General features: G+C 35.0%; 1 protein-coding gene across 1 annotated transcript; it reads right to left on the bottom strand.

The window, feature by feature from the left end:
- Window positions 1-760: 760 nt before the first annotated feature.
- On the bottom strand, window positions 761-5,295 carry CR88 (Chaperone protein htpG family protein). Its single transcript, XM_078989463.1, has 19 exons — window positions 4,893-5,295; window positions 4,533-4,606; window positions 4,313-4,438; window positions 4,113-4,206; window positions 3,928-4,011; window positions 3,704-3,847; window positions 3,480-3,596; window positions 3,330-3,374; window positions 3,155-3,229; window positions 2,960-3,064; window positions 2,721-2,861; window positions 2,543-2,635; window positions 2,378-2,455; window positions 2,040-2,294; window positions 1,833-1,935; window positions 1,575-1,749; window positions 1,399-1,504; window positions 1,220-1,309; window positions 761-1,124 (listed from the first exon to the last, which is right to left on the bottom strand). The coding sequence occupies exons 1-19, from the start codon at window positions 5,169-5,171 to the stop codon at window positions 924-926; spliced, it is 2,385 nt and encodes a 794-aa protein (XP_078845589.1). The 5' UTR covers window positions 5,172-5,295; the 3' UTR covers window positions 761-923.
- Window positions 5,296-25,514: the final 20,219 nt, after the last annotated feature.

Raw genomic sequence — 25,514 nt, 5'->3', positions numbered from 1 at the left:
AATAATAAGGGTAAAATCATGGTTGTCAAAATCGCGATCCTGATCGTAGGATCGTACGATCCTACGATCCTATGTATGAAAAACGATCCGGATCGTATTTTGGGTAGGATCGCAGGTAGGATCGTAAAATCGTAGGTAGGATCGTAGGATCGAGATCCGATCCGATCCTACCTTCCTTTAAAAAAAATTTCAAATGAAATTTTTTTACCATTTTATATCTTTTACCCTTTATCAATCTACCATTTATCATTTTTATTGTGACTTATAACTAATATTTTAAAGTTTTTATAACTTTTGAACAAAAAATTAAATGTTTAAAATATTTTTTATGATTAATATTATAAATTAGAATTATATTTTATTTTGTGGGATCTTAGGATCTCGATCCCGATCTTACGATTCCGATTTTGCAAACCCAAAAACGATGCTAGGTAGGATCCCGATCTTGACAACCTTGGGTAAAATAATCATTTTAACCTTTTTAAGACTAAAATCACAAAAAGTTTTTGATTTTTAACCATCCATTCAAGACGAAAAGATTTTGAACCCCATCCAAAGTTTTTTTTGACCAAATTTGCAAATTTGCAGTTTTGTCATTCCTTTCCAAAAAGCCCTCGGGCTCCAACAACTTCGAAGACAAGGGTAGGTTAATGATTCTAAGCCCTCGGGCTCCAACAACTTCGAAGACAAGGGTAGGTTAATGATTCTAGTTTTTAAAGATTTGATAGTTGATATACAACACATACATCCACTTTTCCACTTTTTCAATGCTAAAAGGTCACTTTAGATAATCGATAAATAAGAACATTTTTGTCACAAATTGAGTCCAAAATTTATACTCCCTCCCTCCTTCCAAATCCCAAATGGAAACCAACCACTCTTGCCTTTCTAACAACTTAACTTTTCTATTTAAATAAAAAATATCAAGTACTCCACGGATCAGCCTCTGTCCTAACTTCCGAGGGCTCCACCACTTCCGTCTCCGCTGTTTCCGATTCCGATTCCGGAGCTGATTCTGACGTTTCCCCCACCGCCTCACTTTCCTCCACTCGTCCCCATCTCCCGCCAAGAGCCACCGCCATCATCTCATAAATCTTTCCCCCCAATTCCGCCGGACTATCAGGCTATTATTATCACAAACAAACAAAAAAAAACTTAATCCACAATTTCACAAAAAATGTAAATAGAAAATTAATCTTTTTTAAAATAAAAAACTTACAGTGAATCCACTAGAGATCAACGCTGTTTCATATAACAATTCCACAGCCCTTTTTGCTTCAGTACTTTCTGGTGCATTTTTACATGCAGCCTAAAACATTTATATATCAAATTAGTTACTAATAAATAATATAACCAATAAATAAATGTGTCAAAACTCAAAAATAGAAATGTATTTACGTTTAAGTCCTTGATGATTGGATGATCAGGGTTGACTTCCATTATTCTTCTTCCTCTCATGAATTCCAAAGTTGATGTGTCACCAAGTGTTTGTGCTCTCATTAACCTGAACATTATAAATTAAATTAATAAAACATTTAAAATGAAAATTTTGAAAAAAATAATAATAATAATACCTTTCCATATTAGCAGACCAGCCAAATTTTCCAGAGACAAGGACACAAGGGGAAGAGCTCAAACGACTTGAGATTTGTACTTTTGCTACTTTATCACCAAGTTGTTGCTTCATCCAATCACAAAGAAGGATATACTCTTGCTTACTTTCTCTTTCTTTAACCTCATCAGTGTCACCTGCAATGTGTGACCCAAATGACCATTTTACCCCTCCACTCCCAACAAAAACAATTCACACTACATTTTATTAAAACACTTACCAAGCTCTAGATCTTCCTTGCTGACATCCACAAACTTCTTCTCTTTATATGTCTGAAGATTCTGAATTGCCACCTCATCGATAGGCTCCACTAAATATAACACCTAAACAAAATAAAAAAAACATTTAATCATCCATGTTTATAACTTATATAAGTTATAACCAACAAAACATAGTCAAGAAAGATTTGATTAAGATTCATAGATACCTCAATATCCTTCTGCACTAATTTCTCCAAGAAAGGTGCTGACCTGGCACTTTGCAAGCTGTCAGTTGCAATATAATATATTGCATTTTGTTTCTCATCCATGTTGTCAATATACTGATCTAGACTTATTAATTCCTCTTCACTTTTAGAAGAGAAAAATCTCAACAATGGTGTTATTCTTTTGTGATTTCCAGTGTCTTCAATGCATCCTAACTTTACAAACTTCCCGAAATTCTCCCAAAACTTCCTATAATCCTGAAATAAATCGATCCCATTTGAGTTCATGATTCATATTTAAAGAAAAACAAAAAAAGAAAAGAAAATGTTTGATTGTTAACCTCTTTGTTTTCACTATCAGCAAGTTCTTGAATCATGTCAAAAGTCTTCCTAACAAGTCTCTTTCTCATTATTCTTACCTGTAATACAAGAAACAAAAGGTTTGTGATACTATTTATATTAAATTGAAATATTGAATCATTTAAAGATGTGATTTTTAAACGTACAATTCGACTTTCTTGAAGAATTTCTCGTGAAACATTGAGAGGAAGATCATTTGAATCCACCACACCCTTTACAAAGCTCAAGTATCTTGGAAACTGCATATCAAGATTTTACAAAATTAGTCTCTTTTTTATATAATTATGTCATGATTTTCACATGTTATTAAAAAAAAAGACTTACAAGTTCACCATCAAAATCATCTGAAATGAATACACGTTTCACATAAAGACGAATATTTTTTGTTTTGGGATTTACTACATCTTCATTGTTCATTGGAGCCATTCCTGGGATGTAAATCACACTTCTAAACTCCACTTCACCCTGAAAAAAAGAAAACAGTAAATAAATATATATAGATTTAACCATTTAAATTTAATAAATCAATCTAGAAAATGTAATAAAAAGGTAGAAAAAAATACCTCTGTGGTGAAATGAGTGTGTGCAAGAGGATCAAGAAACTCATTGAATGTCTTCTTGTAAAACTCACTGTATTGATCTTTTTCAATTTCTTTAGGATTCCTCATCTACATTTTTCAATTATATAAATTAACAGATTGTTAATCAAACAAGTGGCTCAAAAAGTTTTTTTTTTTTAAATCACTTTTTTAACTTACCCAAATTGGTTTTGTCTCATTGGCCAATTCCCAATCCCAGTATTTTTCAGTTTTTGTTTTCTTCTTCTTCTCACCCTGGAAAACAACAATTACTTTTTTTTATAAATAAATCATATAAAAGCAACAAAATTCCATTTAAGCTTTAAATTAGGCACTTTAGTTTTTTAGTTTTTACCTCTGATGGTGTTTCTTCACCCTCTTTTGGTTCTTCCTCCTCTACCTGAAAACAAATTTCAAATCATATTTAATTAGCTATATTTTCATTTTGTGGGTCCCAATTCCCAAATCATAACACAAAAACAGTAAAAAAAGAATAAAAACTTACCTCAACTGTTCTTGATTTCTCTTGCCATGTGAAAATCGGGAAAGAAACAAACTGTGAGTAGTTTTTCACCAAACCCTGAACTCTACTTGGCTCAGTGAACTCATATTTGTCATCATCCTACACAAAACAAAACAAAATTAAATTAAACAAACTTAAAACATTAATTGAATTTGAAATAAATAAAATAAAAGCAAAAAGATTGAACTTTGTAAGATTTGAAGGACCTTTAAAAAGAGTGTTATTTCTGTTCCTCTACGAATCTGTTTTTCAGGATCAGTTTCTTCTCTAATTACATATGAACTACTCTCAGCTGCTGCTTCCCAAATGTATTGTTTATCTGACCTTGGACTCTTGGTGGAAACAATCACCTGTTTTTATAAAATATTTAGAATTAATTTTCATTGACAAATTAAGAAATTAAGAAAATGGAAAAAAGGGTATTATCGACCTTTTCAGCAACCAGAAAAGCCGAATAGAACCCAACACCAAATTGACCAATCAAACTGTTATCATTTCCAAGATCCTTGTTTTCCTACACAAAAAGATTCAAGAAATTATATGATTAACCAATTGATGTAATGTGGTACATATTTGTTAATGATTTATATGAAGGAAAAAAAAAAGGTAAAGTACCTTGAGAGCATTCAAGAACTTTGAAGTTCCACTTTGAGCAATGGTTCCAAGACAGTCTATTAGTTCTTCTTTGGTCATTCCAATACCAGTGTCTCTACAAAAAGGTTAAGGAAAAAAAAAAAAAAGGGGTTATAAATCTTTTTTTAGAGTTAGATTTTATAAGGAAAGATTCAAGAATCAAGAAAAGTAAGTAATCTTACGATATTGTAATTGTTCCTTTTTCTGGATCAGGTTTAATTCGGATTTCAAGCTCACCAGCATCTCCAAGTAATGAGGGATCCGTTACACTTAAGAATCTCAGCTTATCAAGAGCATCGCTTGCATTACTGAAGAAGGTTTAGTAAATTAGTATTAGAACTTTTGTTTTTAAAGATGATAAAAGATGGAAATCAAGCATGAAACGTGTAGAGTTGTTTTTACCTCACAAGCTCCCTGAGGAAAATTTCTTTGTGGCTGTATAAACTGTGAACTATCAGATTCATTAAGCGAGAAACCTGCATCCAGAATTTCAAATTTTCAAGCGTCATAAGCACTAAAAAGCCCTTTGCAATCAATAAGAACAAAGTAAAAAGGTTTTGTTCGAACAAGATTAAGAAATTATGTGATAGATAAAACAAATGGATAAGAAAGAATGAAATGAACTAACTTCAATTTCAATCAATCGAAATATCGACAATATCTTTCAGCGGAGAGAGTTGTTTAAAGATAACCCTAAAAATTATGAAATTGGGTATAACCCAATTTCAAACCGAATAACTAATGAAATTGTAAGAAACCGACCTCCGCTTGGTATTCATGCTTCTCGCCGGAAGCTTCCGGGGCTTCTTTTTCAGCAACCGCGGAAGCCTCACACTTCACCACGACACTACTACCTCTTTTGTCGACTTTCCACTTAAGCCCAGAGCAAGAAAAGCTGCTGTTTTTCAATTCATTTTGATGCAAAAACGCACTTCTCAAAGACAGACGATTATGGGTATTGTTTCTAGATGAGAAGAGTGGAGAATACGGGAGTGAGGCTACAGAAGCCGGGGTTAAACTTCTGCTCAAAACAGGAGCCATAACACTGAAAACCCTAAAAAGAAGTTCTGTTCAATTGAGAGTCGATAGTCGGAAGAAGGAGTGTGATGGATTAAAGGGGGGCGCAAAAACCCTCGAGTGTATGAAGAGGGGTTTTAGGGGAGATGAAGAGGATTCTAGAAGTTGGCCGGCTATTTTTGGAAGTTTTCCCTTCTTGAATTGTAAGGTGGAGATGGTGCCATTTCATCATCCTTCACATTATCTTCAATCATCATCAAATTAATTAATTTATTTATTTACTTTTGTCAAACAACAAATACTTGTTAAATGTTTACATCATACAAATGAAAGCAGTTTTATTGCTTAATTATGTATTAAGTATTAACTTGAGAGCTTGTGATTAGTTAAATGGAAAAAATGTCATTACAATGAGGTTTTGATGAATTATGTTTAAAGATTACCACTTGGAACCGTTTTTTAATGCAAAAGGTTGAAAGTTGAATTCATGTGAATAAGACATCAAGAGGTAATCTATAGTATGAAAATTTGATGCAACTAGAGTGTTGATCGGGTATTGTAAAATGAGAAAGATACATGGTGTCATTTTAGAATATATATACAATTTGGAAGGATAAAGAAAAATCCTTTCAGATTAAGTCTTTAATAGCAAAACATAATTATGCTTGAACCTTAAAATTTGGGTCAATTGTCACATATAAATGGATAAGGATGAGTCAAAGACAAATGAAATTGAAAGTTTTAAAGAATTCGACATCAACATTAGTGTTAGGCAATGTAGAAATGCAATGAAATATGCATTAAATGAAAGTGAAGGAACCTTAAATTCATATTATGAAAAATTAAGGAGTTATGATCATAAGAATTTGATTTCTAATTTGGGCTCAACGGTAAAGATAGATATAAATATTATTCTAATTCAACATTAAATTTTTCAAAGATATATGCGTTGTGTGAAAGGGTGTTAGGGATGGAGAAAAATAATTTGTGTCAATAGTTGTTTTTAAGAACATGTTTAGTGGTGAGTTATTATCGATATTTGGTATGGACTCGAAAAATTAGATCTATATTCTTGTACTATGTTTTATTCAAATCATGTCTTTATGTTTAAAATTTCCATTCTACCATACAACCACTTAAAATTCTTTAAATTTTATAAACTAGACGAATGTCTACGCGTTGCGCGGAAATACCTGTATAATTGAAATCTTTACAAATATATGTTTTCTTTTTAAATATAACAATAACGTTATTGTTAAATTTGATATAATAATTTGTATAGTAAATTGATATAGTATATTGATTAATTTGAATTATATGATAATATATACATCTATTATAACTTTATAATCTCAATCGTTTGTATAACTTCTACCCGCGAGTTACACATGAATATTTTTTTAATATATTGATCATTTTGAATTTATGGTTTAATATTATTTATGGTTGTTGTTATTGTTAACTAATTTTTTAAAATTTATTTGCTTAGTGTTTTAATTTCTATCATTATAATTATTTAAAACATCAAGCATTATTTTTTTATTTTAAAGGTAACAATATAGTCATTTATATATAGTTTTTTTTAATATTATTATTATTATAAGTTATTTTAAGCTACTTATTTGAAAACTTTTAACGATTATAAAAATATCATTAGGAAATATTTTAGTTAAATTGAGATTACAATTTAGTTTTTGTATTTATCACTATAATTTATCACTTTTAAGTATTTACAAAGTATTCTTTACTTTTTTTAAGTGGAACTAAATTTTTTATTTAAATTGATATTGTAATGTTATATTTATGTTCACAATTTAAGTATTTTGTCCAAACTGTTCAAAAATTGTAGCTTTAAACTGATAACGGTTTACATTTAACATCATATTAAATGTAATAAATTAAGTATAATATGTTAAGTTAAAGACATAACTTTATAAGTAGAAGTATATATATTATTTTAAAATTAAAATTTAGTTTATTTATGATTACTCTTTAGGTTTGGTATTTATTTAACCGTATTAATCAACTTATAATCATTATTAGAAAGACACCTATAATTTATCACTTTTAATTCACAAAATATTCTTTGGGTAGTTTAAGTTAAACTAAAATTTACACTTAAGTTAACCCTGTAATGTCATATTTAAATGATAATGTTTTACATCCAACAATATATTAAAACTAATAAATTAAGTATAATATGTTATAATTTAAAAAAACATAACTTTATTAGTATAAATAAAAATATTATTTTAATATTGAAACTTAGTTTATATATGATTACATTTTAAGTTTGATATTTATTTAACCTAATTAACCAAATTATAATTATTATTAGAAAGAAATTGAAAAGTCATGGGAGTTTCAAATTGAATGTGGTGAAAGGAAAATTTGATGGGAGTTTCAAATGAATGTGGTGCAAGGAAAAATGTTTCCTTTATAAGTATATAATGATAATGATATATAATCTATTTTGATCTCATCAACAACTTAATTGTGTCTAAGAAGTTATTTGATGTCTTTTAATGGGTTTGGTAATAAAATAAATATGACTTAGTCAGATTCGTCGTATTTTATATTACACTTAAAAGCCTCTAAATCTGTCTTAACTTATCTGTTATGAAGAATTTGATCTCAAAAAACGATTAATCTAAATTCATTAAAGTTCCAGAATAAATACATGGAGATCTCATGTAACTGAGGAATGAAAACAATAACAAATAACTAATTTCAACACTCCCCCTCAAGCTGGAGCATGAAGATCACGGATGCCTAACTTGTTAAGTAAGAATTGGAGTCGTTCAGCACCCAAGGGCTTAGTAAGAAGATCAGCAATCTGGTGTTTTGATTCAATGCGTAAAGGCTTAATGTCATGGGAAACCACATGTTCGCAGAAAAAATAAAAATCCATCTCAACATGTTTTGTTTGTTCATGGAAGACGAGATTGTTGGCTATGTGGCGCGCAGCTTGATTGTCGCAAAACAAAGGAGTAGGATCGACTATATAAATATTGAAGTCTTGCAACAGCCATCTAAGCCAAAGGACTTCACTAACAGTCGTTGCCATGTCCCTATACTCGGCTTCGGCAGAGGAACGCGAAACCACTGACTGCTTCTTTGTCTTCCAGGATACTGGGGAGCCACCTAAGAGTAAAATGTATCCGGTACGAGACCTGCGTGTAGTAATGCAGCTGAGCCAATCAGCATCACAATAAGCAGCAAGATGAAAGTCTCTATGTTTGGGAATGAAAATTCCTTGACTAGGGGTAGCCTTGAGGTAGAGCAAAATTCTAGTAACTGCTTTCATGTGTTCCTCGTATGGGTCAGAAACAAACTGACTCAGAATGTTTACAGAAGACGCAATATCAGGTCTAGTAGCTTGCAAATACAACAAATAACCAATGATGTGTCGATATTGCTTGGCATCAGTTCGAGGACTGTCAAGAAATTTGTCAATCTTCGTGTTTTGCTCCATGGGAAACGTGCTAGGGCGACTGCCAAGTAGATCACAATCTTCAAGAATATCAATAGTGTATTTCGGTTGGCTCATGACGAGCCCATTTGAAGTTTTCGTTACTTCAATTCCAAGGAAATATTTGAGGGGACCCAAATCCTTGATGTTAAAGGATTTGTCGAAATGTTGTTTGGTAGAATCGATCTTGGAAACATGATTTCCCGTGATGATAACATCATCAACATAAATAAGAATAGCCGCAAACAAATCACCCACTTGAATTATAAAAAGAGAATGGTCAGCTCGTGACTGTTTGTAACCAAAATTAACTAAAGCATTAGTGAACTTTTGGTACCATGTACGCGAGGCATGCTTTAAGCCATATAAGGACTTCTTCAACTTGCAGACACGAGTGTCATTTCGTTTTGAAAACCGATGTGGAATTTTCATATAAACATCTTTTTACAATTCACCATGTAAAGGCGTTATTAACGTCCAATTAATGTAAATTCCAATTCCTTTTGACAGCAACTGTTAAAAAACAATAAATTGTTACAAGCTTAGAAACAGGGGCAAAGGTGTCGTGATAATCAACACCTTCAATTTGGGTGAAACCCTTTGCTACTAAATGCTCTTTATATCTTTCGATGTCGCCATTAGGCTTATATTTAATCTTGTAGACCCATTTAGAGTCAATAGCATGTTTGCCTTCCAAAAGGTTTTCTAAGGACCATGTATCATTTTGTTCAAGGGATTCAATCTCATTTTGCATGGCTTTTCGCCACTTGGCAACCTGCATGTCTTGATAAAAAGTTTGGGGCTCACTATTTTTTGTAATGGCCACCAAGTAAGCTTTATGTGAGTCAGAAAAAGCATCATATGAAACATAGTTAGTAATGGGATATACCGTCGAATAAGGCTAATTAGAAGCGGTTTGCATGTGGTCTATTGAAGGTGGCAGCTCGACATCAAAATCACAGAAGCGTTCTGGTTGAATTTTGTTTATTTTTGGTCTAGCTGGTTGATCTTCGTTATCGACGGGTAAAGTACTCGGTTCCTCTTCAAGTATGTCTTGCATAACTGAGCTGTAAGGTTCAGACGGGCTACGAACTCCGATCTCATCTTCAACAGTTTGCCTTGTCAAATCGCTTGAAGAATATGTTTCCTCATCAACCCAAAGACCCTCTTCACCAAAACCACTTTCAAGAGTATCTTCATACCACGTGGGAATTTCAAAGAAATCCTGATTGTAACACTCTTTCTTTAGTTTCATATAAGGAAAAACCTTTTCAAAAAAACGAACATCGCATGAGACTACGTATTCTTCAAGCGAACATCGCATGAGACCACTTTCAAGAGTATCTTTCCATGTTCCATATCATAAGTCTTGTACCCTTTGGTGCCAACAAGATAACCAATGAAAACTCCTGGTCTTCCCTTTGGTTCAATTTTGTCTCCCCCTGTCACCATACTGTGGTAATAGGCGAGACATCCCATGGTTCTCATTCCCTCATAATCAGGTTTTTCACCAAAAATAATTTCGTAAGGAGTTTCATGATGTATAACTTTAGATGGAAATCTATTGATGATGTAGGTAGCTGCTTCAATACATTCACCCCTAAAAAAAATTTGGTAGGCTTCCTTGGAATATCAAAGCGTAAGTTGTCTCAAGTAAGTGGCAATGTTTGTGTTCCACCACCCCATTTTGTTGGTGTGTGTACGAGCACGTAGTTTCAAATAATATTCCTTCTCATGAATAAAAATCTTTCATTTTATTGGATGTAAACTTCCCTTCGTTGTCACACCTAATTCTTTTAATTCGCTTCCCAAATTTAGTTTCAATCATCTTGTGAAAGTTAATTAAATAATCACTTGCTTGATCCTTATGTTTAATAAGATAAACCCAAACGTCATGGCTATAATCATTGACAATGGTGAGAAAAAAACTAGCATGAGTTATTGAAGGTTTTCTATATTTGCCCCACACGTCACAATGAATAAGTTCAAGGCATTCATTACATTTAATAAAACTCATAGGAAAAACAGAGTGAGTATGTTTCGCTTTCACACAATCATGGAAAACATCGTCTTTAAAATTAAAGGAAACATTTCTCAAAAAATCAATGTGACTAAGTTTCGAGATAGTGGCATGACCAAGTCTCGAATGCCAAGCTTTCACGTCAGTCTTCAAATCCATGACTTTTCTATCATCCTTTAGCACACTCATTCGATATACACTACACACGCATTTACCGGCTCCGATCAACTTCTTCGACTGTAATCCCTGCATTATACAGAAATCCGGGTAAAATCCAACAAAGAAATTTAGTTCCTTTGTAGTCGACTCACAAATAATAAATTGCAATTAATTCTGGGAATATATAAGACTCCTGCAATTTTAGTTCCACTCTTTAGGGTGGTATCACCCATAGCTTCACACATAGATGCTTTCTCCATTTGGTATTACCACGGGTGTTTCAGAATGGGCCTTTGATAGATTTTCAAGCATATCACATTTGTGAACTATGTGATCAATCAAGCCCGAATCAATGATCCGATCATCATTTTTCGCATTGGACTTACCTACCATGTTAGCTTTGTGTGATACTTCACCTTGTGTCTTGTCATTTTATTCTGAAAGATGCTTCAACAAAACCTGGTACTGAGTGTCAGACAGTCCTCATATGTTGGATGCTTCACTGAGCCACTTTTGATTTGCCTTTCTCATTCTTCGGTTTTCCAGGCCACCAATCTGGATATCCAATAATCTTGAAACAACCTTCTTTCTTGTGACCATCTCGATCACAAAAGGTGTAGTGCTCGTGTCTGGAGTCCTTTTGCCCGCTTTTATCTTCCACATTATTTCGCTTGGAATGCAGCAGGTTCGACATGGATTTCTTTAGAGGCTGCAATGGATCGTTGTTGTTCATCTTCAGACGCAAGCTTGTAAGCCTCCATGAGTGTGGGTTTGTTTCATCGAGAGGATTTGAGTTCGAATGGTTGAGAAATCATTGTTGAGCCCAATAAGAAACTGATATAGATGTTCCTTTTCTTGAAAGTCGTTTAACCGTTTTCCGATCTCACAAGTACAGTGACCACAAGTACATCGGGGTGTGGGAAAGACCGAGGTTATCTCATCCTAAAGACCCCTAAGTGTCGTATAGTAGGCCGAAACAGAATTGTTACCTTGGCTTGTTATGGCGAGCTTCTATTTTAATTCATACGCGCACGGGCATTTTCCTTACCGAAACGTTCCTTTAGATCAACCCAGATTTCTGTTGAGGTGTTGGCGTATTTGACACTCCCTCTGATGGTCTTCTCCATGGATGTCGCCAGCCACCCGTTTATCATGGCATCACATCGCATCCATGGCATGTAGGTGTCGTCCTTTTCATCAGGCTTCAAAGTGGTTCCGTCTGCAAAGCCCATTTTTTTCTTTGCAAAAAGGAAGTTAGCCATATCTTGGACCCACTCGATGTAATTGTTGTCGGTGAGGGGATCATTGGTCTGCATCTGCCTTGGCGAGTTGGAGGCATGGATGTAATACGGTGAGCAATCGTTTCATTATTGGAATATGACGTTGATTCGCCGGTCATGGCGCCGAATTTAGGGTTAATTTATCTGGGTAGCCCACTCTGGTACTATGAAGAATTTGGTATCAAAAAAGGATAAATCTAAATTCATTAAAGTTCTAGAAAAAATACATGGAGATCTCGTGTAACTGAGGAATGAAAACAACTATCTACCTAATACATAAGAAAAGATAAATACGTAAAGTTGAGAAAAAGGGATAAGGGAATAACAATTAATTAATTTCAACATGTTATGCCTATTACTCATTCAGATTCAGGTTCGTGTTTGACTTAGTCAAATCTTAAATCGGTCTTATTCAATCAACAACTATCAAACAATTTATAATATAGTTTGAAGGATACTAATTTGTATCATGCTCTAGTTTTATTGATTTTTCTTACTTTCATTTATGTTTTTATACTTGTATTCTGACAGTTTCTTATAAAAATGATTAAAAGTAAATTATTATTTTTTGGACGGCTGACACTTTACCATCCGAGCAACATTCCTTTTGCTTTCATAAAAAAAATACATTATTCACGTATATGATCTTTAAGCATTTAGAATGGTTTATGTTTATGGATTGGTCAGTTCTCTCCGACTCTCCTAATCCTTCTTCTTTATTTCAACTTGCAGCTTAGATTGGTGATTTCTCGGGATATAAAAAGATTTGAAATATCAAGTCGGTGATTCTATACTCCACGATTTGGGTTATTTGAAAGGCGAGAAACACAATTCTCTTCAAAGATAAGAATCGTGCTTCATTGTTGGTTATTGATTGTAACATCGTAAAATTTAAAATAATTTTTCATTTAATTTTTAATAAAACATTTCATTATTTAATCTTCCAAAAGTCAAACATCCAATGTTTCCACAAAATACATAACATAACCCATAACCCAAGATCTCAAAAACATGACATCTGCAAGTGTGTACTGATCAAGCTGGCGCCTTCCTGCGATCCTCGCTAGTACCTGAAACACATAACGCATAACATTGTAAGCACGAATGCTTAGCGAGTTCCCCAAAATACCACATACTGCACATACGCCTTTCCACGCCATAGGATCTTCCGATCTAAGTGTCTCAGGGGATTTCCATCCCAGACTCTGTTGACCTTCCGGTCCATATCATCTTGACCTTCCGGTCCACATCATACTCATATCACATAACATATCACATATAACTTACATCACATATACATCATACACATAAGACCTTTCGATCACACATAATTACCCCATCGGGTAAGGCATAGTGAGAAGACTCACCTCGCTGATGTCGGATAATCACTCGTGCCCAATCTCCTGACCTATCGTCCTCCTATATCATAAGTACAACTCTCATTAATATTTTCCTGACTTTGTGTGATTACTATTATCAAGTCAACACTAGTCAGCCCTGGTCAACATTGGTCAACGGTCAACCTTTAACCCGACTCGTCGAGTGCCTTCTGGCAACTCGGTGAGTTCCATCGCGTACTCACGTCCTCTAGATCCCTTCTGACCCACCGAGTCATTCCCCAACCCGGTGAGTCACCAATTGTGTGATTTACTGGGAAACCCTAACCCTACTCGTTGAGTCTGGTCTTTGACGCAGTGAGTCCATCCCATGCACAAATCAAACTGACCTCCTGAGGTCAGATCCGTTCCATTAATCCATAGATCCGACCTTCCCAAGCATGATAATCACGTAAAGTCCATATCTTGATGCACAAACAACATCTATTTGATCATATATGATGTTTTAGCCCCATTTATCATAACCCATGGTCAAAACCCCCATTGATCTTCATAAACCTTGATGAGTAAGGCTCTCTGGACCTTTATGGATCCAGATCTAAAGCCTCATCACAAATATGGACTAATTAGACTTCAAATCTAGCCAATAAAGGGTCCAAGAAACCCTAAATCCATATGATCATCATAACAACAGAAAGGGAGCCAAAATATTACCTTAAATGTGATGCTCCAAGCTCCAAATCCACAGAATGTCCACCTACTTTGCTTCCTCTTGGCTAGAACCTCCTTTTCCTTACTAAACAATACTTCAAAGGTCAACAATGGCCTCATCTCTCTCCCAAAACGCTCAAGTACTCTAGGGTTTCTCTCAAGGGACTGATAGATACAAATGACGGCCCTAAGGGCCTTTAAACATGTCTCAAACCCAAGAGATTAGGGTTTCACTAAATAGCGCGAACTCGCCGAGTCCACCCATGAACTTACCGAGTCCGGTCATTAATTCGGATGAGAATTCGCGACCCTACTCGACGAGTCTAAGCACCAACTCGCCGAGTCCCTCTACAAACTCCAAAAATAAATGAATAAAATAATATACCTGAGAATCCGGATGTTACATTGATGGCATCAAATTTTTCTGATTTAATTAGGTAAAAAATAAGAGTAAATGGTGTAGCTAAAAGTAGTCAGTTTGGTGCATACTGCCTTTGATAACCTTTTTTTTAACGGCTGAAAATTTATAACCAACAAAAACCAGTGAGAAAGTAGCGAAAGTACAAAATGTTAAAAAAAAACAACTGAAAACTAGATATACAGAAAAAAAATAACTTCTAACTTGTAATTTCTCACGTACTTCGTTTTTTTTTTTTTAATATGAATACGAATCTATGTTTAAAAAGTACAAAAAATATGAATTTTGATATATTTATTAATTTTTTTCTATAAAAAATAGACCTTAACTTTTTTCATTAAAGAAAATGAAGTGGATTTTTTTTCGAAAGAAAAAAGTTCGTTTTTTATATATCATCATGGATCACTATGCTGGTTTTTTTTTTTTTTTTTTTTTTTTTTTTTTTTGTAAATGGTAGATTTTTTGGTATAATCCGGTGTATGTGCGTCCAATATAAAAGTGTACATCTATTTTCTTGGTCATTATGATTTCCGATGCTCACGATTGGTTCCTTGGTTAATTATGGTTCTCTACTGAACCTCACCCTATATATATATATATATATATATATATGTGTGTGTGTGTGTGTGTGTGTGTATATATATATATATATATATATATATATATATATATATATATATATATATATATATATATGGGAAAAGTGAATATACCCTTAAGGGTATAGAAGCTTAGGTACCCAAACATACCATAATACGTCGTTTTGTTTGATATATTTAATTATAATGTTCTTAAACTTTAACCCTAACTTGATTTACTTTCAAGATTTTCAAAATTCCACCATTATCTCCCTCTTACATCACATCTTTTTGGCTACCACCTACTTGGTTGTATATATTGTAGTTGAAAATGAAAATTATGTAAGAGGAAGATAAATGTGTAATTTATAAAAATTATGGAAGTAAATCAAGTTAGAAGCTAAATTATAAGAACATTGGACAATTAGAATGTATGATATGATACAAAACGATGTGGTGGGGTGAATTTGGATAACTAAGTTTATATACCCTTAAGGGTATATTCACTTTTCCACACACACACATAGATATATATATATATATATATATATATATATATATATATATATATATATATATATATATAACTTCAATACAGAACCATAATTATTGATTTATCAAGAAACCAAATCTTTTTTTCAATTTCTAGAGCTTATTTTTTATCGAAAACAAATCAAAAAATATTTAAATTCATCTATTAACATTGTTAAAGTGAAAAATATTTTTCGGATTCGCCGTGTGAATCTAGATTCACGTTGTGAATTTTCAAATATTCACATTGTGAATTTGACGTAAAAAAAATCGAATTTGATATCAGTGGAAAAAAAATAAAAAGTTATGAATTTCTATATTTTTAGTTTTTTTTTTTTTTTTTTTGACAAAAAATAAGTTCTAAAAATTGAAAAAAAGCTTGGTTCCTTGGCTAATTATTGTTCTCTATTGAATATATATATATATATATATATATATATATATATATATATATATATATATATATATATATATATATAAAGTTAGGTTTATGTGAGACGGTTTAATTTTGTGATATCGTGAGACGCAATCAAATAAACTTCAAACTATATATATATATATATATATATATATATATATATATATATATATATATATATATATATATATATATATATATATATATATATATATATATATACTTTAGTATATATTTTTTTAATAAATTAATTAAACCTACAAACTTGGTTTCATACATAGGGCCACCGTTACTCCCATCTTGGAAAGCCTCCAAATTGATTTTTGAAAAAAGAGGAGATTTCTTAAGCATTCGTATTGGGAAGCGAAATCGAAATTCTTCTCTGGTAATAAAAGCACAAACACTAGAAATGAGATTAATAGTTTATTATTTCATAAGAAGAACTACTCTTGAAATGCATGCATGGCGGCAGACAGGCACAGAGCACATGCATCTTGCATTCCACGTTACCTTCTTTGTTCATTGCAATGGCCCATGGTTAATGGGGTTCTAGTATCAAAGATTTTATGTTATTTTTATATGAACAAATTATCGAAATGGTACACGTTGATTGTAAAAGGGATAATGATTTGAAAGGGTAATGAAATTTTGATTTTGTTCACATTTACTCACTAAATTTTTTTTCGTTATCTATTTGTCACTGAACTATTGAAACTGTTCACATTTTACCATTATTGAAACTGTTCACATTTTACCATTATGATTGGTTGTTAGCGGTCATAAGGGTAAAATGTGAGCAATTTTAATAGTTCAGTGACAAATCGATAATGAAAAAACTTTAGTGACTAAGTGTGAACAAAATCGAAAGTTTATTTCCCCTCTAAAAAAATTCAATGGCTAAGTGTGAACAAACTTCCTGTTGTATAATGTTTGAGCAAATTATTTATTTTTGTTAAATTATAACAATATTTGTTGACGAAGAAATCTGTGAAATAATAAAAAACAAAACCCCAAAAAATATATTAAAAAAAAACAAAAAATTGAAACCGAAATAAAAAAACCAATGGTTTGGAATTTTCCAAATAAAACATCTAAATTTCCAATCTGATTTTGATTTGACAAAAATTCAACTTTCGAATTTCCATATCTAAATCTCTCCCGCTTTTTACAATCGAAAAATGATTATAAAACCAAAAAGGTAATGAGAAAACGCTTAATTCAGAAATTTTCTATTCAAACTCTCCCTTAACACATGGAATAAACATTTTGTTTCAATTCGGAAAATCCAAAATATCTTCAATGTTTAGCTTTGTTCACGAACCGTCTTTGATAGAAAATTGGATAGAAATTGTCAATTTCAAAATTCTGTCATAGGCGGTTCGTGAACAAAGTTAAAAATTGAAGATTTTTGGATTTTACGGATTGAAGCAAAATGTTTATATCATGTGTTAAGGCCTGGGAGGTGGGGGTGGATAGAAAAATTCCGAATTGAGTGTTTTGTCATTCCCTTTTTGGTTTTATAATCATTTTTCAATTATAAAAAGGGGGAGAGATTTAGAAATGGAAATTCGAAAGTTGAATTTTTCATATTATGCGGACTTGAAGACCGAAGTGACCTCGAATATTTGATGTTTATGAAATGATTTGATTGGAGATTAGGAAGTGACTTCGGTTCAGGATGGGTTTGGACTTATTGAAGATTTTGGAGTGTACATAAGTGCTCAAATTTTGGGTAATTTTTTGGAGAATGATAAACTCCTAATTACCTTTTGATGCTCAGTTTATATGGTCTCACATTCTAGAAACCAAATTGAAAAATCATGGAAGAATAGAAGATTTGATGTTAATCTCTACATGTGTCATGTTTGAGGCTCGATTCGTGAAGTTGCTCGAGTTTGAAAGATTTGAAGTGGATCATCCATTCCTAACTTTGAGGGGGGAGAATGTTGGGTACAAAGTTATCCATGTATGACTTTATAAATGGTTTGACTTTTGTATACCCACTTGCATGTGGTAAAGTAGCCTTGCGACATAAGAGATCGATATATATATATATATATATATATATATATATATATATATATATATATATAGAGAGAGAGAGAGAGAGAGAGAGAGAGAGAAAGAGAGAGATGTAAACACTTCTATATAAGGTGAGTTCATACCACATGTAGAGGTGTGCTTGAGAGATTTAACACTATGAGTGTTAGTGTGTGTTAATTATGTAGATTTATATCTAGATCCTTTTTTGTAAACACCTTTCATAATCGAATACATCTCTTAAATATTCAAATCACCGTGTTCTTTGTGTGCTCTTTAATTCCACATGTCAAACCAATGGTCATAATTCAAACCAGTGAGAATGATTCATTTTTTTGTAAAACCAAAATTAGATTGGAAATTTTTATTTTTTATTTTGGAAAATACCCAACCATTGGTTTTTTATTTCGGTTTCTGTTTTTCGTAGATTTATTCATCAACAAATGTTGCTAGAATTTAACAAAAATAAATAATTTGCTAGAACATAATACAAGAGGAAGTTTGTTCATATTTAGTCATTGGAATTTTTTAGAGGTAAACGAACTTTAGATTTTATTCATATTTAGTCACTAATCTTTTTTTCGTTATAACCGGTATAAGGGTAAACTGTGAACAATTTCAATAGTTTAGTGACAAAGAGATAACGAAAAAAAGTTTAGTGACTAAATGTGAACAAAATCGAAAGTTCGTTACCCTTACAAGTCGTTATCCCATTGTAAAAACTTTATGTTTGGTCTCTATTTTTTTCTTGCACTGAGACCGTTTCTAAGGTATTATTTTGTTACGTTTTTTTGTCCCTAACAAACATTAAAAAACTATATTAACTATCTTTTTTTTTTCAGTTTATTATTATTATTTTATAATTAAAGAAAATAAATCAAACTATTTTATAAATAAATAGGTCCAAACACTTTACAAACATCATTCTCCATACCCTTCCACCGTTCACCTTCAACAACAACCGTTCAACAACCACAATTCACATCCGATAACACCTCCGTTTAACCCTCCACCATTCTCCGGTCACCACACCAAAATCAAAAGAAATTGAACCAATATAAAAAAAACCCTATATAATCATAATCAAAATTTGTAATCAAACCAAGTCATCACCTCCGTCATTCCACCGCCTATGGCACAGACACCACCAACTCCACCATCAAACATGACCATCGTCTACTACCCCAACCACTCTTTACAAAATCAAAAACAATCCAAAATTAAAATCAAAATCTATATAAAAATCCTAAAATCAAAATATGTTCCAAAAGAAAATCACTCCAGACAAACACAAAGTTTGTTTGTTGCTCATTTGTTGATCTTTTGGTTCTATGAGTTTCAAGAAAAATCTCTCAATCTGTTGATGTAACATCCCAATCCCCTTATATATCATTTAATTAATATTGTTTTATTTTGGCATGGAAACTCGATGAGTTGGGGGCACCAACTCACCGAGTAGAGAGTGTAATGGCCACAGGATTTTAGAGTCTACTCGACGAGACGGAGGACCTCGAATCGACGAATAGGAGATGGATGAGAAAACCCTAATTTTCAGGGTTTGTGTCCTATTTAAAGGACGTTGAGTCCTCATTTCCGCCTCCCTTATCATTCTAACCCTCTGTGATAATACCTAATCGTGTGTATCCATTTGTGGAGAGAGAGGAGCTAACTTTGGATGTTTTAGTGCACAATTGAAAGAATACTTAAGAGCATCAAGCTTTGGGACGAGAAGAGGCTTGTGGATTAAGTGTTTCTCCGTGCTAGCTTTAGTTTGGAGGTAAAAAGCTACCACCTTGAACATTTCTTTTGATAGATCTCTTTATAGAGGGTTTTAGGGCTTTTTCCTTATTATCTTGTGGTTCCTGAGTTGTTGGAGCTTGTCATGGAGTTAAGACTCTAAATTTGGATAAAAAGGAGGTCCCATGAGCCCAAAGATCTACACTTTATCAAGCTTTGGGCAAGTCTCCATGCATGAAACCCTTTATGGGACCTGTTTTGGCATTTTGAGCCCTATATGCCATGCATGAACGCAAAAGCTTACATATTTACGTGATAAGTGAGCCTTAGAGGCTAGATCCAGAGTATGAGACATTATTTTTACCTAAAAACGTTTGAATAAGGAAATGGTCTGAAGGGACTCGACGAGTCGGTGAACTGACTCGACGAGTCGGTTAGGGTTTTCCCCGATGAGTCTGGACATGTGTAACTCAGTGAGTTGATGAGACAACTCGACGGGTTAAGTTGGATTTTCAAGACATTTCTGAGGAAACGAGGAAACTCGACGAGTCACATAGATGTACTCGACAAGTTGGGTCAACAGGGACTGTTGACTCGAGTGTTGACTTATGTTGAGTTTTAGGGTTTGGTGACGACATGGATTGGAGACCATGGAGGGGTAAGATGGTCTTTTACCCTTCCCAAGGGTTAGAGAAAGTGGATAGCTTAACTTACTTAGGTTGAGGTGATAAGTGTTAATTAGAGATGATTATGACGTGTAGGTGAGGATTAGACCGTTACGTTCGAGGGTTACGAGGATTAATTGCTTACTTACAAGGTGAGTCTTCTCACTATACTTACCATGAGTGGTATCAATGTGTGACCGATGGGTCTTGTATGCTTATATTGAGAATTTTGATATCCCACATTATGTCTTTGTGATTTATGTTGTGTATTATTCCGAGCTTTACTGAGTTAGGACCGGAGGGTCCAACCAGAGTTGTGGGACCAGAGGGTTCCCACCGAGACACATTGATTGAAGGGTCTTTATCGAGGTATAGCCTTGAGAGGCTAATGTGATGTGTTTCGTATTTTGGGGAACTCACTAAGCTTTGTGCTTACCGTGTTATGTGTTATGTATTTCAGTTACTTCTCAGGATCACGAGAAGGCGCCGACTTGATTGTACACACGAGATGGAGTTCATGTTTTTTTAGGATCATAGATTTTATTAAAAAATTTATGAATTTGTGTTTTTTACAATTTGAAAATTGTAGTTTTGAAATGTGATATTGAGAATTATGTGGTCTTGAAAATGAAATTTTTGTTTGAAATTTTATGGTGTTACAAGTTGGTATCAGAGCCTTGGTTTGAGGGATTCAGATGTACTCTTGGGTATGTCTGGACTCAAACTGAGGAATTGGAAAAAAAAATATAAAATAAATAAATTTTCTAAAACAAGTAAGAGTTTTAAAGAGAAAACGAGACGAAGCAGCCAAAGCTCAAAACGGTGATTTCCCAAAATACCATTATTTGTTTATATTATGAGATATTAGAGTTGAATGCTAAGGGATAGGCTAGGTACTTCAGAAATTAGGGCTAGAGTTTGCTGATTCATGATGCCTTAGTCTAGGGTATGCTATTGATTGATGTTATCTGTTATTTTCCCTGAGTATGTGCTAAGAGGGAGTACTTAACATGAATTTCTTAGAATGAGTTCTGAGTTGAGGGATAATCTAGGAGAGATACCTAGATGAACATAGGAGGAACCAACTAAGAGAGTAGTCTGATATTCGTGAGAGATATAGTACTTTTGAATTAGGATCCTAGGAGGAGGACTTGGGGTGACTACGAGTTGGTGTGTAAGGTAGCATTGGGCCTGAACTACCAAAAGCACCGAATTTGTATGCGACCCAAGTTAGAATCCTTAGGGTACTAAGAAGATGGGAAATCGAGTGTGATTATGCTCGAACAAGTATCTAATGATTTTCATGTTGTGTTTCAGAGACATCATGGTGGGTACACACCACAACCCCGAGAGCAGCAGTGTCAGTGACGAGGAGATCTGCAGGATCATTCATGAGGAGGTGGCCGCAGCTATCCAAGAGGTCATACCAAAGATGTTTAGGTCTATTAAGACCATGCTGATTGAGAAATTTGATGAGCGATATGTTGCCGTTACGGAGGCTGCTGCTGCTGCAGCCATTACATCCGTGGTTGTTGCTAGGCCACAGGTAGGTGACTCGTTGTTGTTCTAGGAGTTCAACAACACGAAGCCACCAAAGTTTCATGGGATGTAGGATCCCCTTGATGTTATGAGATGGATCTCCGACATTGAGGGATGTTTCTATACGTGTTCGTGCCCTAATCACCTGAGAGTTCGGTTTGCATTGAACCAGCTTCGCTTGGGAACGAAGGACTGGTGGAAGTTCGTGACTACTAGTTTTACTCCTGCAGACCATACAAAAGTGACATGGGAGAGGTTTACATAGCTTTTCCGAGATGAGTATGCTCCCCCGATGGAGAGGGAACGGTTAGCCCATGGGTTTCTATCTCTCAAGAAGAAGACAAAAACTGTGACCGAGATCACGAGGATGTTCCATGGGAGGGTGTTGTTTTGCATGAGCACATGTCTACTGATCAAGCATGTGTGAGCCAATATATGAGCATACTGAGGAGGGATATACGAGAGTTCGTGGCGAACTCGTCATACCGGACATTGGCTGAGCTTTAGACCAGTACCAGGAGGAGGGGGATTGAGCGAGAGTTGCAGACCAGAGAGGATGAAGAGTCTCGGGGTAGAAACAGGAGACTAGTAAAGTTGCAGCCGGAGATGAAGCGGGCAAAGCCCGCTGATACGAGAGTTGGGGGGCAAAAGGGCCGCACTTGTGGCAAGTGCGGCAAGAGTCATAATGGATCATGTCGAGCAGGGATTTGCTACAAGTGTGGCAAAGAGGGATATATGGCGAAGGACTGTCCTAAGGGATTTGTAGTTTGCTTTCACTGCAACCAGACCAGCCATCAGAAGGCCGAGTGTCCTCAGCTCACCTAGGGATCAGCCCAGACTTTTACTCCTGTTGCCTTGTGCGCTATTGATAGTTGGTCGGTGAAGGTTGAGGCTCTGAGGGCTCGTGGGAGAGCTTTCTAGTTGACAACGGAGGAGGTTCGCGCAACACCTGATGTCATGGTTGGTATGTATTTTCTTATTCATGTTACTTTGATATTTGTTTATGCTTATACTGGGTTGTGTATAGGCACTTTTCTTGTGAGTTCCGTGCCTTCTTTGGTGTTATTTGACTCGGGTGCGAGTCGATCTTTAGTGTCCTTATCCTTTAGCCGTCATATTAGTGTCAGGCGTGACGCATTGAGTCGACCATTGAGGGTTTCTATAGCCGACGAGCATGCGGTTTTTGCTACTGAGGTATTCCAGGGGTGTGTATTGGAGATTTTTGGTGTTGAGTTCCCGATAGATCTGGTACCGATAGTGGTGGGTGATGTCTGTGTCATAGTGGGCATGGACCGGTTGAGTTGGTTTGGAGTTTTGATTAACTATAAGCGTTAGATGGTAACCATACGAGACGCTAGTGGGGGAGTGCTTACTGTGTATGGCGAGGGGACCAGATCAGGATCAACTTTCTGCTCTGCTACTAGGGCGAGGCAGAGTTTACAGTAGTGATGTATGGGTTATCTAGCATATGTGATGGATGCGAGGGTTGCCACTGAGAGGCTGAGTTTTATCTATGATGTTCCGGTTGTGTGTGAGTTCCTGAATGTTTTCCCCAAGGAGTTACCGGGTGTGCCTCCCAAGAGGCAAGTGGAGTTCCAGATTGATTTGATTTCGGGTACGGTGCCTATTGCCAAGGCACCTTATTGCCTTGCGCCGCCCGAGATGCAGGAGTTATCCTCATAGCTCCAGAGCTATTGGGGGAAGGGTTTTATTAGACTGAGTAGCTCACCGTGGGGAGTGCCGATGTCAAGAAGAAGGATGGTTTACACCGGATGTGTATTGACTACCGAGAGTTGAACAAACTGACGGTCAATAACCATTATCCACTACCAAGGATCGAAAATTTATTCAATCAGTTGTAGAGGGCGTCTTGGTTTTCCAAGATTGATTTGAGATATGGATATCATCTATGGCGAGGAAGATATCTAGAAGGCAGCTTTTAGGACTCGTTATGTGAACTACGAGTTTGTGGTGATGCCTTTCGGACTCACCAACACATCGGTAGTGTTCATGGATCTCATGAACCGTATGTATGACCATGTTGGATAGGTCTATGATCATGTTCATCGACGACATTTTGGTGTACTCGAGGTCCTGAGAGCAGCACGAGGAGCATCTTCGAGAGATTCTTGGGGTATTGAGGGCGGGGAGGCTTTATGCCAAATTCTCTAATTATGATTTCTGGTTACTAGAGGTCCAGTTCCTAGGGAACCTCGTTAATCAAAATGAGATTTTGGTCGACCCAACCAAGATTGAGGCAGTTATGCCGAGGTCCCCATCCGAAATCAGTAGTTTCCTTTCCCTGACAGGCTATTATCGGAGATTTCTCCAAGATTGTGGTTCCTCTTACCAAATTGACCAGGGAGGGTGTTACTTTTGCTTAAGGGCCCGAGCAGTAGGCCTCGTTCGAGACTCCTTGCCAGATATTGTGCGAAGCTCCAGTGTTAACCCTTCCCGAGGGAGTGGAGGACTTCACAGTGTACTGTGATGCATCTATATCAGGGATAGGTGCAATGTTGATGCAGAGGGTGTTGGATTTTGAGCATTCTAACACTCCTAAGTGTACATGCAACCCTAAATACCTTGGATCTATGTTTTCTCTATTATACATGCAAATATGATCTTTCCAAGGTATTCATCCTAACTAGCATAATAACATTGATTCATATGAATATATCAAGTTAGAATTACATACCTCTTTGATGTAGAATGTCTTCACGAAGCTTGAGTGCCTAGTGCCCCAAGTGTGACACCTCAAATGGTTCACACAACACCAAATACACATGGAATGACTTGAGAGAAATTGGAACACTTCATAAAATCGGCTATCCCTTTCTATCACCCATAGTGGCCGATTTTGTCAACAATAAGATGCTTATATAGTTAGTGATAATTAGGGTAAACCCTAATTATCACGGCTTTCCATTTCCTTGGATTCATGGGTTCAAATGCACCATGGGGCATCTTATGGGTTTTAGCCCATCTTAACAATCCATGAAGCGTTAGCCCACTATATAAGTATGGATGATTTACACAATCAACCCATATATTTAATTAGTCTTCTTTTGATCACTTAATTAATCCTAGATTAATTCTTGATCAACACTAATTAAATAATCTTATTAATATATTAGAACATATAATATATTAACAAACCTTAAGTGTTATTTCTCTCATTATAGTCTATCCAAATGCATGATGCCATGCAACTCAAATGGACCATGCCGGGTCGGGTCAAGTCTTACAAATTATAGTTATTGACTTAGACATTAATCCAACAGAGCGGGCATGTGATAGCATATGCATTGAGGCAGTTGAATCCTCACTAGACGAGGTATCCCACCCACTATTTGGAGTTGGGGGGGGGGTGTTGTGCACCCTCAAAATCTGGTGCCACTATCTTTATGGTGTCTGGTGTATCATATATACAGACCATAAGAGCTTGAAGTACCTTATGGATCA

Source organism: Lactuca saligna, chromosome 4, assembly GCF_052625555.1.
Source record: "Lactuca saligna cultivar CGN05327 chromosome 4, ASM5262555v1, whole genome shotgun sequence".
NCBI lineage: Eukaryota > Viridiplantae > Streptophyta > Magnoliopsida > Asterales > Asteraceae > Lactuca > Lactuca saligna.
The sequence above is the reverse complement of the archived record's forward strand: the minus strand, read 5'-3'. Positions and strand labels throughout refer to the sequence as shown.

What these genes read in the sequence shown, in the direction of transcription:
- CR88 (XM_078989463.1), bottom strand. Translation starts at nt 5,171, where the DNA reads ATGGCTCCTGTTTTGAGCAGAAGTTTAACCCCGGCTTCTGTAGCCTCA. An exon ending in AAATAACACTCTTTTTAAAG is followed by an intron (nt 3,597 to 3,703) that starts GTCCTTCAAATC and finishes TGTTTTGTGTAG; the next exon opens with GATGATGACAAATATGAGTT. An exon ending in ATGATTTTGATGGTGAACTT is followed by an intron (nt 2,636 to 2,720) that starts GTAAGTCTTTTT and finishes CTTGATATGCAG; the next exon opens with TTTCCAAGATACTTGAGCTT.